This window comes from Aegilops tauschii, chromosome 5 (assembly GCF_002575655.3).
Source record: "Aegilops tauschii subsp. strangulata cultivar AL8/78 chromosome 5, Aet v6.0, whole genome shotgun sequence".
NCBI classification, from domain to species: domain Eukaryota; kingdom Viridiplantae; phylum Streptophyta; class Magnoliopsida; order Poales; family Poaceae; genus Aegilops; species Aegilops tauschii.
The window spans coordinates 389,473,250-389,488,522 of record NC_053039.3 but is presented as its reverse complement, the minus strand read 5'-3'; the positions used below and the strand labels follow the sequence as shown (position 1 = coordinate 389,488,522).

At 45.5% G+C, this 15,273-nt stretch overlaps 1 protein-coding gene and 1 long non-coding RNA gene across 2 annotated transcripts; both read right to left on the bottom strand.

The window, feature by feature from the left end:
* Window positions 1-4,586: 4,586 nt before the first annotated feature.
* On the bottom strand, window positions 4,587-8,329 carry LOC109773705 (uncharacterized). Its single transcript, XR_012184964.1, has 6 exons — window positions 8,133-8,329; window positions 7,834-8,052; window positions 7,304-7,363; window positions 5,584-6,029; window positions 5,002-5,405; window positions 4,587-4,870 (listed from the first exon to the last, which is right to left on the bottom strand). It is a non-coding gene; the product is annotated as an uncharacterized lncRNA (long non-coding RNA).
* A 2,157-nt stretch (window positions 8,330-10,486) lies between these two features.
* On the bottom strand, window positions 10,487-14,703 carry LOC109773704 (beta-glucosidase 30). The gene is made up of 8 exons (XM_020332410.3): window positions 14,441-14,703; window positions 14,284-14,350; window positions 13,783-13,841; window positions 13,057-13,132; window positions 12,880-12,957; window positions 12,718-12,805; window positions 11,071-11,904; window positions 10,487-10,942 (listed from the first exon to the last, which is right to left on the bottom strand). The coding sequence occupies exons 1-8, from the start codon at window positions 14,597-14,599 to the stop codon at window positions 10,777-10,779; spliced, it is 1,527 nt and encodes a 508-aa protein (XP_020187999.1). The 5' UTR covers window positions 14,600-14,703; the 3' UTR covers window positions 10,487-10,776.
* Window positions 14,704-15,273: the final 570 nt, after the last annotated feature.

The following is a 15,273-nucleotide window of genomic DNA, read 5'->3' as shown; positions in this document are numbered from 1 at the left end:
GGATGATTTGGTTCATTGTAGTTGCTTCTTGGATGGTGGCCTGGCCACAGACTAATAAGTCATCAGCGAACATGAGAGAATGAATTGAGGGGCATTTTGGTCCAAGAGAAATACCTGTCAAATGCTTGGACATCATGGCCTCTTGCATAGAGATAGAAAGCTCATTAATGGCAAGAACAAAAAGATAAGGTGAGAGGGGACAACCTTGTCTGATTCCTCTGCTGCTACGGAATCTCGCATATGATTGGCCATTTATTATGACAAAGAACATTGGAGTGGAAATACATGCATGGATTAAATTAATAAAATGATCATGAAGTCCTTTACGAGTTAGGGCAGAGAAAATGAAGCTCCAATGCAAACAGTCAAAAGCCTTAGCAAGATCAATTTTTAGCATAAAGGCAGGAGAATTCCACGATCTCAGGGAAAAGAATGAGTAATTTCCTGAGCAATAATGATATTGTTACTGATTCTCCTTCCTTGAATGAAGGCTTGCTGAGAGGGATGGATGTAATCAGGGAGATGGGGCTTTAACCTATTAGCCAAAGTTTTAGCAATGATTTTGTAAATAACATTACAAAGACTAATAGGTCTAAAATCAGCAGGAGTCTTGCAAACAATTTTCTTTGGTATCAAGACAATGTTTGTATTATTAATATGACTAGGCATGATACCTGTGATATAGAATTTCCTTACCAAATCAGTTACATCATCTCCAATCCATTCCCATGCTGCCATATAGAAGGCTACATTTAGTCCATCTGGGCCTGGTGAAGCATTTCTTCTCATCTCATTTAGTATCTGCCAAATCTCCTGCTTGTCGGGAATACTAGTAGTAGGATCTTGCTGATGAACATTTGGTTGAGTTCGTAGGTATGGCCTTCCATGATCTGCATTATTAGTCTGGAAAATTTGTTTGAAATAGTCCACAAATACACGAGCAATTTTTTCAGGATTAAAATGAGTCACATTATTAGTATCTGTGATTGAAACAATCTGATTCTTTCTTCTGCGCTTGATGACAGCATTATGAAAGTAACTTGTGTTCCTGTCTCCTTTAGTTGCCCAATGTTTTTTTGCCCTTTGGCTGTAAAATTCTGTCAACTTTGTTAGATTTTCTTCATACCTGTTCACGAGAGATGCTTCAAGCTTATGATTTTGTTCCTGCATCGGCTTCATTTGTATATTTTTTATTTGCTCCTCCAATAGATTGAGTTCCTGGTTAATTGGTTTTTTCTTTCTGCACCATTCCTTCAATGTTCCTGCAAGGTGGTTAGTCCTTGCATAAAAAGGCCTATGAGCAGTGCTTTGCCAAGCAGATTTTGCACAAGGTTGAAAATCTTCTTCCATAAGCCACCAATTCTCAAATTTAAAATTTTGCAAAGGCTTTTTAAACTTGCCTTCTGTAGAGACAAGAATGGGAGCATGGTCACTAATAGTGATAGGCATATTATAAACATTAGTGACAGGATAAAGAGCACACCATTCTGCATTTGCTAAACATCTATCAAGTCGTTCATATATAGGATTGGAAGAATATCTTTTGTTTGTCCAACGAAACTCTCAATGCATAGCGTGCATTTCTGGATTCAAGAGCTGATGTGCCGTAGTATACATTTTTTTTAGAATCATTCAGTTTTTTTAGGGGCAACCATGGCCCGATTCACTTGGACCTTGCCTGCTCGCTGAAAAAGTGCGATCCTTACACTGGCCGGGCCATCGCTGGAGTAGCGCTCGCTCGCTCACACACCCTCTCTCTCGCCCGCGTGCGAGCACGACGTGGCCCAGCGCTAGAGCAGCGCTCCCTCACACCAATTCCAGTTTCCTTCTTCTACTTTTTTATATTTTAAGTGAATATATTTTAAAAACTTAAATTCCATTTTTATTAAAAATCCGTGAATTTGAAAAATATTAATATAGTATAAATGTTGCAACAGAATTAAAAATTGAGACCTTTCAGAACAAACGTTGCTGACAAGAAAAAATGTTCCTGCATTTCAGAAAAATGTATGTGAAATTTATGAAAAAAGTTTATACAATGTGAGAAATTATGTAGTATAAAAAAAGGTTTTTGTACCCTCAAAAAATGTATGTGAAATTTCAAAGGAATATTCTTGCATTTCGAAAGAATGTTTGTGATATTTAAAAAAATGTTATACGATGTAATATAAATGTTTGTGTAGTTTACTTTTTATAAAAATTTAAAAATGTCAACGTGTATTTGCAAAATGTTGACTGTACGTTTAAAAAAGTGTTAAAAATGTATTAAAACTGTAGATTGTGTATTTAAAAAATGTTCAATGTGTATCAAAAACTATTTCACATGCACACTAAAAATGTATGTTCTGTATTGGAGAAAAGTAGGCGTGTTAAAAAACAAAACCAATTAGAACCGACAAAAAGGAAAAAAACCAAAGAAAACATGGAAAAGAGAAGTAAAAAATACCAGTGAAAAACTGGAAAGAAACAAAGGAAAATGGTGAAAACAAAGGAAAAAACCCCAGTGAAAATCAAGAAAGAAACAAAAAAGGGTCAAAAGCAAATAAAAAGGTAAAACTGGAGAAAATAGTGAGGAAATAAATAAAAATAACAAAGGGAAACAAAAAAAAAGTCCAAATAAACCTAGCGAAACGAGCGAACGAAGCGCAACTAGGTCGATCGAAAACCTAGCGAACGAGAAAAACAGACGAAAATAGACCCGGCCCAATAGCTACATCGCAGGGAAAAAGGTTCAACGAGGCAGAAGGAACACTCGCTATAAGTGAGAAGGTGGTTTTGTGATCCGCGTTGGCGCTCTCACACATGGGCCTACCCAATCAAAGTAGAGCGGTTTGCTCGCTCGATCGCCCACGAGTGTGTTCGCTCGCCTTAGTTAGTTTGTTCCTATTTCTAAAAAAAAAGGTAGTTTGTTCCTAAAATCTTAAAAGTACGCGTGCGCTTATTGGAGAGAACAAACGGCGCTCAACTACTCACATGCATGTGTATTTTTTTTACAATGCATGTGATTGTTGGCACTACATGTGATCAGACTGGATACATCGGAAAGAAAAGTAAAAATCCTTGTGTATTTATTTCGGGTTTTCAAATCTTTAAAAGTCATATTATTCAAGTCGCGCGTCGAAATTCAAATCCGTCTTCACCGCTGGATTCCTCGCGACAAGATTTTTGAAACTAGACCCGCGTGGGTATGTTTTGATGAATTTTTTTATGTCAAATGTGATGTCATATGGTATGGTGTAACTTTAGTACTGCATTGTGCAACTTTAATACTGCATGGTGCAATTTTTTTCAAAATCATTTTTTGGAGCTGGATGACCCAACCTTCTATGAGTTTGTAACCTAGCAACCATGACAACCTAATGTGCAACTAGTCTACTGCCCCGGCCAACTACCTAGTAGTCGATGTGCAACCCTCCTCGCTACTCGTGGAGGTGTGTAGTTTTTCACTATTGGCACATCCTGCCCCGCCTCCACCACCAGCGATATGTGCAACTTAATCTATTGTTCAAGCCAACTGCCTATTAGTTGATGTGCAACTCTTTCTCCTCCCTACTTGTGGATATGTAGTTTCAGTTGGCGGGGGCAACAAACAAAGTTGCACATAGTCTGCTGGGCAGTTGGCCGGGGCAACATACGAAGTTAAATGAATAGTTGGATGATGAAAATTCTACATTTATGACAGTAGTAAAAAAGTTGCATATAGGCATGGCACAAAGTTACACATTCACTAACAGGGTTTGTTTGGACCGGGTCTTAGCAGGGAAACCACACATTTACGGGGGTATGAGGGAAAGTTGCACATCACTATTAGACAGTTGGCCGTGGTAGTATACGAGGTTGCACCTCCACTGGTAGGCGGTTGGCCGATGCAACAAATAGTGAAAGCACATCCAAGGGAATAGGAAAAGTTGCACATCAACTACTAGGCAGTTGGCCTGGGTAACAAACGAAGTTACACATCTCACTGGAAAGAGGTAGTTTGGGGATGGATGTGCCATCAGTAAAAATTGCACGTCCACGGGGTAGACCGATAGTTTCACATCCACTGCTAGATAGTTGCACATCGACTGCTAGTCAGTTGCACAAAACAGGGACTAAATTGCACACACAAAATCGTCGAAACATATCCATGCGGGGTCTATTTTCAAAAAGCACGTCGCGAGCGTTTCAACGGTGAAAACAGATCTTAATTTCGTTGAGCGGTTTGAAAGTTATGTATTTTTTTTTAAATTTGAAAATTCAAATTGAGTACGTTCACACCTGTTCACGTGATTGCTTTTCAATTATTATTGTTTTTCCTGTTCACATATGTTCACACTTGTTCACTTTTGTTAATACAAAACAGGGAGGACAAACTATTCCCATTTATAGATTAGGGAGACCCAATACTTCCTTTTTGGGTCGGCCACTTTGAAGCGCTACTGGGCCAACGGCCATCCGCTAGACCTGTCCTTGTTTTGCTCGCCTTTTTTCTCTATCTCTTGTTAAATTCTCGTGCGTTGCTCCGATGACTGCAGCACCTCTAGACAGACGAACCAAAGTCCGTGCGCTTCAAGCAACGAAATCCAATGACAACTTTACATCTCTTTCAAGCGACAAGTTATGCAATTCACTTGAATAAACCCGAATGATTAAGGACATACAAAAAGGCAACACTCAACAAAACATTTCCTGAAGTAACGACATCGAACACCATCCCAAGACCATTGAGAGCATCAAATGGGCGTGCATTGCCACACATTTCATGTTTTCAGTACACATTTTGTCTACGAGACCTGTCCGCTCACACTTTCCTCCCCCATCATGCATCCGACGGATTCAACGTAACTCCAAATACGCGTGCAAAGCTGGGTGAAACACAAGTCCAATTCTGCAAGACGAAGAAATACAAAAAAAAGCAAGTGAGCACCAGGCCTAATAGAGTTGCATATAGGGAAAAAAAAAAACTCGGCACAGAAGGACGACGCCCCCAGCGACATCAAACAGAGCACGAACACAAACCTGAGGTCCTACAATAAACCAACGGGGAGCCGAACGCCGGCGACGCCGAGTAGGCTCGAAGCCGCCGACGCCCGGTAAGCTCAAAGAAGCCCCTGCAAAACGAAGCGAGAGGAAGGCCAATGTGCACCACGTCCGACGAACGGCACAAAACAACGCACAAGCCAACAGAGAAGTCCAACGGGTGTTTGAGGAGCCAGATTTGGTGACTGCACCAGTAGATGCTCTTACACTACGATATCTTTGTAGTGTGTCAGGGTTCGGTGTAGAAGATGGCCTCCAAGCCTAAGGGAGATTAAGGAAGAATGATCCTTTGAGTCTATGAGAGATCTCTGCGTTGTGAGAAGTAGATAGCATTTTGGGGAAGACCAGAGGAAAAACCATGAGCTTCCACATGTTGATTACATCTGAAACGACCATAGGTAGGCGAATGCTATCTTCACATTAGAGGTTCACTAGTAGTAGTTCGAAGTAAAGTTTTATCAGAGTGACTTAGGCCATCATAGGCGTAATTTAAAAATGTTGCAGAATTTGAAAAATATAATATAGTATAAATGTTGCTGCAGAATTTTAAAAAATTGATACCTTTCAAAACAAATGTTGTCGACATGAAAAAAATGTTCCTGTGTTACATAAAAATGTATGTGAAATTTATGAAAAAAGTTTATACAACGTGAAAAATTATGTAGTATAAAAAAGGTTTTTGTACCCTTAAAAATGTATGTGACATTTCAAAGGAATATTCTCGCATTTCAAAATAATGTTTGTGATATCTAAACAAATGTTTATACGATGTAATATAAATGTTCGTGTAGTTTAATCTTTTTATTAAAATTCAAAAATGTCAACGTGTTAGCCGGTAGGCTGTTCAGCCACGTCCGGGCCGAGCCGAGCAGCATGAGGGGCACGTAGCGCACCGCCACACACTTGTTGCCGCCGGAAGCATAGAAGTAAATGAGTCCATCAACTCCATGAGCAAAAGCTGAGTGTAGAACATCGACCTATTGTACCTTAATCGTCGTCGGATAAATCTGCAATGTGATAAGTTGCAGCCATATTAGGTCAATAAATTGAATGTACCACCAAGTCACATCATACGAGTATAGTAATCCTACTTGTACATGCAATCTGGCTGGAGGAAAACTCTAAGTTCAATTTTGCGTAAAGCTGAATTTTCCCCTATTATAAAAGAAATTATACTACCACTACAAAATAGCATATGATTGAGATGGTACCCCCAACTCAATCTATTCCCAAAGTTTATTTAAAACCCAATGATTAAATTAAGGTGATGAGATATCCCGACATTTCCACTTCTAGATGCTCAAGATGCCTCTAACTGGAGACACTGCTAATCGATTAGGTTGACACTCTGTAGAGGTTGCGCATTTTTTCCCACAAGACTCGACCACCTCCTTGATCGGAAGATCGAAACATAGTCTTTCGAAAGTATCCCCCCTTAACCCACGGATAGGCCGGTACACCTATATATTCTACATATGCTAGCCTATCCTGGAAGAGGTTACACTAACTACTCAACTAAGCCAGAGCCAATAATGATGTGTGGCTGCGCACGTAAGCTTCTAGACATGAAAACACGTTTGATCCCTTTGATCCTAAGCGGACGGACCACTAGTGTGCACTCCCACGGATTCCCCATGAATGCTCCCACTGTACTTCGCCACCATTCAGACCAGTTCCGCCCAGATTGTTCTTTAAATTATCTTGGTCCTATTGCTACATTGTCTCTCATACTTTATGATGAATCACTCCCCAATCCACGTCTACTTTAGCGAAGCAATATGATTAAACGGTGGTGACAATGTTGTAAGGTTCAGACCTACTTTAATGAATTACTGGGTGTAAAGCATAGAGATCCAGCATAAATTCCTACTCCATCCATTCCTTTATGTAAGGTGTATTATTTTTGGCACGGTGACCAAGACACATAACTATGCACATATTAGGATGAAATTAACCTTGTCTAAATCATTGATTAGCGGCAACTAAATCATTTATGCTAGGAAAGTAAGAGATGCACACAATCAGGAGAGAGATACTTTCCTTTTTCTCTTTACAAGAAGAGATGCATGCAATCAGGGGAGAGATACTTTTCTTTATTTGAAGGGCTCACGAAGAAATTACGAAGAATTAGAAGAAATGCACCTTACATTGTGGAATTTTATCAAAAATCAAACACACCTTATATAAAGGAACGGAGGGAGTACCATGCAATCCTATCACAAAGGGCTAAGTGCATATAAACAACATAGGTAATAAAAGTATGATCAAGATGTAAACTTGCCTTGATACTGGTGGTTCAACTCTAGAGAATGATAGTATTCAGCTTCGCACTCCAGACAATCTATCGCCAAAGTAAATAAACACACATAAGCAATCATTTAGAGAACCAAAATAATATGCAACATGAAAAGATTCAGAAAACCCAAATGAAAATCCAACACACTTAACTACCACAAAAAATTTCTAAGTGCAAAGGCAACGTGTGAAATAGGGTTCAAAATTTGTGATGTGAACTAAAGTCTATATATGGCATAGGAGTAAAATTTATCATGGTTAGAACCTAATTGTGGTAAAATATCGTGACATCGGTTCGAGTCATAGGATTTGGCTAGGGTGACAAAGTGCAAAAAGAATTAATTCAAACAAAGCTACGGTTTAGGAGGTATGGCCAAGTGGGGTTTGAATTTGAATCTGAAACAAATTCAAATTTGAAATTAACAAAATTTGCTAAGATAGTTTCACTGGATAGACCTAATCTAATATGCGCTGTTGATCTACGATCTAACAGACGAGAGGCGGGCGGTGGCTTACAGCGTGCCAACGGCATCGGCGGCGAAGAAGATGACGGCAAGGTGGCTCGGCGTCGAACGGGGCGGCGGCTCCGGCGTTGGGGAAGTAGATGGCGAGGTCGAGCGTGACGCGGGCGTTCGGTTGGTGGTGGCGCGGGGCGTCGGCGGTGTCGGGACGGGCGGCGGCGCTCCGGTGCTCCGGCGGGGCTCGAGGTCGTCGGGGCGTCGTCTCCGGCGTGACCTACGCGGCAAAAAGGTGTCAAAATGGTGCGCCTCGATGAGATAAGAAGGTTGACGAAGAAAATGAGGGCTCGGGTGTGCCACTGGCGACGGAAACGACGACGAAGAACTTCGGTTCCGGCGATATGCAAAGCAGCGAGGCGGCGGCTACGAGTGGCGTGAGGAGAAGCGAGACGGCGAGAAGAACAGAGGGGATTCGAGGGCATTTATAGGCGATGCTAGGAGCGCTGCGGATAAGCCTCATCCGCGAGGCTGCGGGCGGCGCACGCGGCGTCCCCACTGTGCCCTAAGCGGGAGGTTGGGGATGATAAGGGCATCCACAACGGGAGCGCTAAGACGGGACGCCAGGGTCAAAATCCCATCCGTTACGTCTTATTCCCAGCCAAATCCCGCTCATTTGTTAGCGCCGCAGCAAAATTAGGCGTCGAACGCTCCAGCCTTTTCGCTTGACGTTTCTGTTCATTTTTAACTCGTGGAGCGCCTGTTATTTGCGACCTGTGTTGGAGGTGCAGACTCTAGCACAGACGCTTAGCCTAAAATCCTTACCATAAGCGCCTATTTAAGCGTCTCCCATTGGAGATGCCCTAAGGTGGGGGCGGGTGCCACCTGTTGGCGAGTGCGGGCGAGCGAGGGAGGCAGCGGTCGGTCGACGCTAAAGAAATTTGGGCGGGAGCAGGCCTTGGGCTGAATGGCCAATGGGCTGGCTGGCGTGCTCCTCGGCCGAACGCAGTTTCGGTCCAGACACTGCGTGTGTGTGTGTTTTTACAGAAAACATTTTGAGGCCCAAAACAACTCCAAACGAATTTATAAAAATACTACAATAATTTCTAAAATCACTAGTTATAATATAGAGCGCACTGAACATTAATTCCAGCACAGAAAATTTTGAAAGTATTTTTCTAATGCAATAAATGTACTTTTTACCAATAAAATTATTTATCAAATAAATTTCTAAAACTCCAAATAAGATTCTAATAATTTTTCGAACTCTTTAATATTTGAGGAAGTCATTTTATCCTTTCTCTTTTATTTTTCTTGAGTGTAAAAATATTATAATATTTCAGAAAAAACCGAAATGCAATAAAACATGAGATACAAATGATGATTCTACTAACATCCAAATTTAATAAAAATTGGGATGTTACAAATTGAGCAGTTGTACATTCTAGAAATCGCTCCCAGGCTCCCGCGTATCGCTCCCTCCAGGGACATCAGGGGGCCAATCCCAACGCCCCGGCCGCGGCCCCTCCCCTCTCCTCCACCTCGCCGTTCCCAGAGACGTGCGTCGGCTAAGTTCGGGCGCCGCCAGTGATGGGGACGGCGGGGATCTAGGCTGCAGCCTCGCGGTCTGGAGGGACCGGCGGCGCGAGACCGCCCTTCGGTCTTCGTCTTTACCGGTGGTTCGGCGCTACTCTGGCGGCTTCGTGGGGAGGGCGGATCTCAGGAGGGGATGTGGCCATGGTTGACTGGTCGGCGTCGCCTCCTGTCAGATCTGATCTGTCCGGTGCCGCTGGCGATGGTGGCCATCTCCTTCGCCGGGGGTGGTCGGCCTGAGGCTGGATGGTCAGATCTCGAGATCCGCCATCTAGTTTCGGCTGCGAGTCGGGAAGACATAGTTGCCGGTGAAAACCGAGCCAATGGCAGGCGATGGCGGCATTCTGCGTCGTTACCTTGATGAAGGCATCGCCGTGTAACTACTGTCGGCCCACTCGTGCTGCTCCGGGGGAAACCCTAGGATCTGGTCTTCCAGATCGGACGATGGCGATACTGCGGTGTCGTTTTCTCTCTTGGGAGCAACGTCTGTGGAGCAGAGCTGGAAGACAGAGGCAGGAGGTGGAGTGGCTTCGTCTTGCACGAAGCTTTCGGTGGAGATGTCAAGTCATGCCTGGCCGACAGGTGCTATGCTGTGTCATGCCTGGTCGGCAGGTGCTACGCATGACAGATCTTCCAGAACCTTCACATCTGGACGAACGAGCGTGGGGCGGTGGCGTCGACGGATGAACGGACTGGCAAGGATGATGCAGATCTCTCTCCTGAAGATGGGTCAGCGGTTCGATGATGATGGCGGCGTCTAAAGCATGTGCATGTGATGTACACTTTAGGTCTGCTGCACCGGCTGTGGGTTCCGATACGTTATGTGGATGGATCGGCGACGGAACCGGTTTTAGATGTGGGGAGTGAGAGCACTCACATCATCGAGTTTTGTAGATGTGAGTGGTGGCTTCGGGTGGCTTGATGTATGTTCTTGTTAGACCTATGTTGAATAATAAATAAAGATGGCCGTATGCATCGATTGATGCAGAGGCCGTGGGACTTAACCTACTTTTCCAAAAAAGAAAAACATTATAGAAATCAAGTGTAATTTGATCGGAGGCTTTAGAAAACAACTACAGGTCTACGAATACTTCTCAAACTGACTTGGGAAGAACAACACATCCTCAACCTCAAGTTTTATTCCTTCGCACGATCGACGGCCAAATGCAGCAAACGCTTATTCAACAGCCATGACTCACGCTCAACATCCCCCGCATAAATAAAAATAAAATAAAATAATAGACACTCCACATGTCCAAGTACTACTAGTTACTGTAGTTAATAACGGCGGTATCACCGCAACTCATAGTCTCAAACTCACAAACCATGCATGCTTGCAGCATATGCAGATGCTAAACCCGAACGCCCCCCAGAGATGAGACCAGGCCTGCGCATGCAGATGGATCATGGATCATTTCTTGAGGAATCTGCCCATCCATTTGCTGGAGTCCTTGGGGTAGCGCTTGAGCGTGTTGCGGTCGATGTAGATGAGGCCGAAGCGGTCCTTGTACCCGTCCCCCCACTCGAAGCAGTCCATGAACGTCCACGAGAAGTAGCCCCTTATGTTCACCTTGTGCCTGGAGAAATTTGCCGAGATTTGCATGCAGAAGGTTAGTTCAGCTAGCTAGCTAGCTAGCTAGCAAATTAAGGAGGACGAAACGAGCGATAAGTACATGGCTGCAGGGAAGTTGAATGAATTACGTACTTGATTGCGAGGTTGAGGAAGAGGAGGTGCTTGTAGTGGTAGTTGATCCTGGCGGGGTCCTTGAGCGCCTCCTTGATGGGCAGCGTGCTGTTGTTCCCCTCGTCGATGCCGTTCTCCATGACGAAGATGGCCGGGTTGTTGTACTTGCGCTTGGCGTAGAGCATGAGCTCGAGGATGCCCGGCGGGTACACGAAGAGGAACTCGGTGTAGGCCTGCGGGCCGAGGGGCTTGCCGTTGCGGAAGCCGGTGACGTTGGAGCGGTTGTCGGCGTCGTAGGAGCCGAGGAGGGCGTTGGCCGGGGGCGTGGCGATGGCGTAGTAGGTGGTGTAGTAGTTGAGGCCAAAGAAGTCGTGCGACCCCTTGAGCATCGCCTTCTGCTCCGGGGTGAAGCTCGGCAGCCGGGCGCCGAGCCAGCTCTTCATGGACGCCGGGTAGTCGCCGTGCACGATGGGGTCCATGAACCACCCCAGCATGAACTCCACCCGGCGCTTGGCGGCGTCCTTGTCGGCGGTGGAGTTGCTGTAGGGGAGGTACCAGTGGCACACCAGCGTGATGCCGATCTCGCCGCCCTGCGCCTTCTGGTACTTTCGCCGGTACAGCTGGACGGCGGCGGCGTGGGCCAGCAGGATGTTGTGCGTCACGATGTAGGGCTCCCGGGCCGAGTCGCCGGCGCCGCAGGACTTGGAGACGTGCGGCGAGCACCGCCCCGGCGCGAACACGCCGGTGGCGTAGCCGTAGGTGCTGTACGTCCACGGCTCGTTGAACGTCGTCCAGTTCTTCACGCGGTCGCCGAACTCGTTGAAGCACACGTCCGTGAAGTCCACGTAGTCCTTCCTGCGCCATGCATGCATCATCCGTTCTTGGATTAATAAAATTCAATTGATTCGATCATGCATGGCCCATCTTCACTGCACGTTACGCTCACGGCGAAATTGTTAATGTTAGCAGGATTAGACGTTCAGGCCTCGTTTGACTCAACACGAATCTGAACCAGCAGGGATGGTTACCGCCCTGCAGCAGCGTTTACCGGCCGGGAAGCTGTTTTTTTCTGCACAGATTTTCTTGTAGTCAATTGTGTGGTAAGTGGTTACTACTCGCTCCGTGTAAAGTAAGACGTTTTTTTTTACACTACACTAGTGTCGAAAAACATACTATATTATGAGTATCATTTATCGAAACAAATGTGTGGTTACCAAGCGGTCAATGCATGAGTGCATGCCACAAAGCTCCGAATTATGACAGGGATCGTATGGCTACGTGCATCGTAGTGATGCATAGGCCAGTTGTGTTTCAACTTTCTTTTTGAAAAACTATATGAATAGAGATCTTGTCTGGTATGGCCCTCTGATAAAAACGAGTGCATTTAGTAGCCAAAATCTTGATTTGTAAAACAGTAACTGAATACTCCCTACATCTCAAAATAAGTGACTCAATTTTACACTAACTTTTGACGGAGGGAGTACTATTTAGCTCGTCACTGGAATTTGATTAGAAACTCAGGGTTTCTGTCATTCTGTAGACTAGTTATTGGTAGATTGTTTTTTTTTTTGCGGGAAGGAACTGTTTATAAAGTTGACTGATGTTATGGCACACGTCACTGAAACTGTGTGTAGGGCAAACGAGATGTCCTGTGACTGCGTCACTTACACAATCTTTTCACTGAGGAAGCCACCGTATTTGTCCTCTAGCCCCAGGGGTGTGTCCCAGTGGTGCAGTGTGACATATGGCTTCAACCCTACCATGTGGAAGCAACAGTTATTTTCTTCGTGAAAAATATGTAGCCAATAGGACAGAGAGATAAAAAAGCACCTTTAGCTATGACCTCGTTGATAAGGCTATTGTAAAATGCAATCCCGTGTCTGTTAACTCCTCCACTCAGAGAACCAGCTGCGAGTAGTAAGGCAGAGAGAAAGATGATACATTGATGAGTTGCCTGAGGAAAAACATAATTAGAGAAGTGCTATTCTCTCGCAATCTGTCACGTACTTGGCAGTATCCTGCTCCACGCGATAGAGAACCTGAAGGCATCCATGTTCATGTCCACCACCAACTTCAGATCCTCCTGCAATCACGGATCGAAGCCAAGTTAATTAATTTCGAAAATGAATGGCGAAGGATCTACGGTACTGCCACATGAGAGTATTTAACCAAAAACTACCACATTTCACGGAAACGTGACAGAAAACTACCATTTTACGATTTTGTGCGAAAAACTACCACTTTTGTTCTAATCCGTGGCAAAAAACTACCAAGTCTCGAAACCGGTCGCTTCGCCCGCGCTAAGCACCAAACTGATCAGCCAGTCCCACGTTTCAGGTGCCACGGTGGCCAACCGATGCCCGCCGCGCGTTAACGGCGCGTCCGCGGTCGGAAACGGCGGCTGTCAGTTTGCGTTCAATACACCAAAACGTGGGACCGCCCATTTGATGCTGATCCTCTGACGACGCCGTTTCCGACCGCGGACGCGCCGTTAACGCGCGGCGGGCGTCGCTTGGCCACCGTGGCAACTGAAACATGGGACCGGCTGGTTAGTTTGGTGCTTGGCGCGGGCCAAGCGACCGGTTTCGAGATTTGATAGTTTTTTGCCACGGATTAAGACAAAAGTGGTAGTTTTCCGCATAAAATTATAAAGTGGTGGTTTTCTGTCACGTTTCCGTAAAATATGGTAGTTTTTGATTAAATACTCGCCACATGAAGATGACAGTAGCTCACCTTGTAGCGATGGTAAAAATCTAGCGCTACGTCTCCATTGCCACCGTCTGCGATCTTGCCTGCAGGGCAAGTGGGCAACATACAGCTTTGTTTTTAGCTTTTCATTAACTGATAATCTCAAGCTTAAAGTGGATGTATATGTCTTCGGAGAAGAGGCTACTACCTCTCTCTTAGTTTACAGGGCGTGTGTGTACCCCTAGGTCGTCAATTTGACCAACCTAATACAAGTCATATGTTACAAAAATATACCAACATAAACTTTGGAGTTTCTACTTTTAAAAGGTACAATTTTTGTGTGATATAGTTTATATTAGGATGATAACATTGGCAACCTAGGTATATGCATAGGACTTGTAAACTGAAACGGAGGTAGTATTTGAGCCTAGCACTGCTTCCATGGACATGCCTTAGTTTATCAGTGTATAGATGCAAGCACATGAACTACTGTATATGGGAGGAAGCCACATTATTTAGTGTAGATCGAGCGGGCAGAGTGTGTACCTGGAGTATGGGCGAACTTGTCCCACACCGTCGGTCCCCGGCCACCTTCCTTGACGGCGCCTTCGTACTGCACGCAAGCCACCACAGAATCATGCAAGTGTCCGGCAACAAGCCAAGCCATTGATGATGAGTACGTGGTAATAATGCATGCTCGGACCTGGTAGGCTGCGGAGCCGGTGCCGAAGACGAACCCCTTGGGGAAGCTGTGCCTGCTGAACGGCGCCTTCACCGGCGTAGCCGGATGGGCACCGCCGCCGCTGGACGCAAGGGCCAGGAGGGCGAGGAGGAGAGCGGGGAGAACCTGGCGCTTACCCATTAATTCTCCCTGCTGCCTCCCACCCGTTGGACACTGCGGCCAATGGGATGAATGGTTGCCTATGGCTATGTGCTGCGCGCACCCTCCGTTATATAGGGAGCTGGCCCGAGTCGTCCATGGCTTGGCTCGCTCTACAGAGAAAATCGTCCTCGTAACCCGGATACGGCGGGAGCGGGTCCGGCTCACAGCTGGAGGCAATCACCGTCCGACTCGGGCCAATAGTGGCACACGTGAGCGTCGTGCACCTCGAGATGGATTTTTATTCTTTTTTCTCGAAGCGGAGTGGACCTCGATCGTGGTGAGGAGTTGATGGGCTCATGGCAGTTGGTTGGACGGATCTGATCTGATGAGGGGATAGAATCATCAATCAATCACATGCGATGCGGTGATCGCAGCACAGCTCAGCGATCGGTGATCGATGTTTTCGAACAGCGTCTTTGCCGTTTCGGGTGGGCGGTTTGTGGTGCCGCGATCGGCCGGGGATCCAGATTTGCCACGGCGAAGTGGACAGGACGGGACCAGATCGAGCCGATAGGGAGACATCCGTGCATGGCCTGACGGGCGGGCAACTTGGCAGCTTAACTGAGGAGAGAAATGTCGAAGCAAAGGCAGAGAAGGAAGGGGAAAAACTGCCGTAAGAGCATCTTCGTGCACAAAAGTTTCGCGCCCTAAAA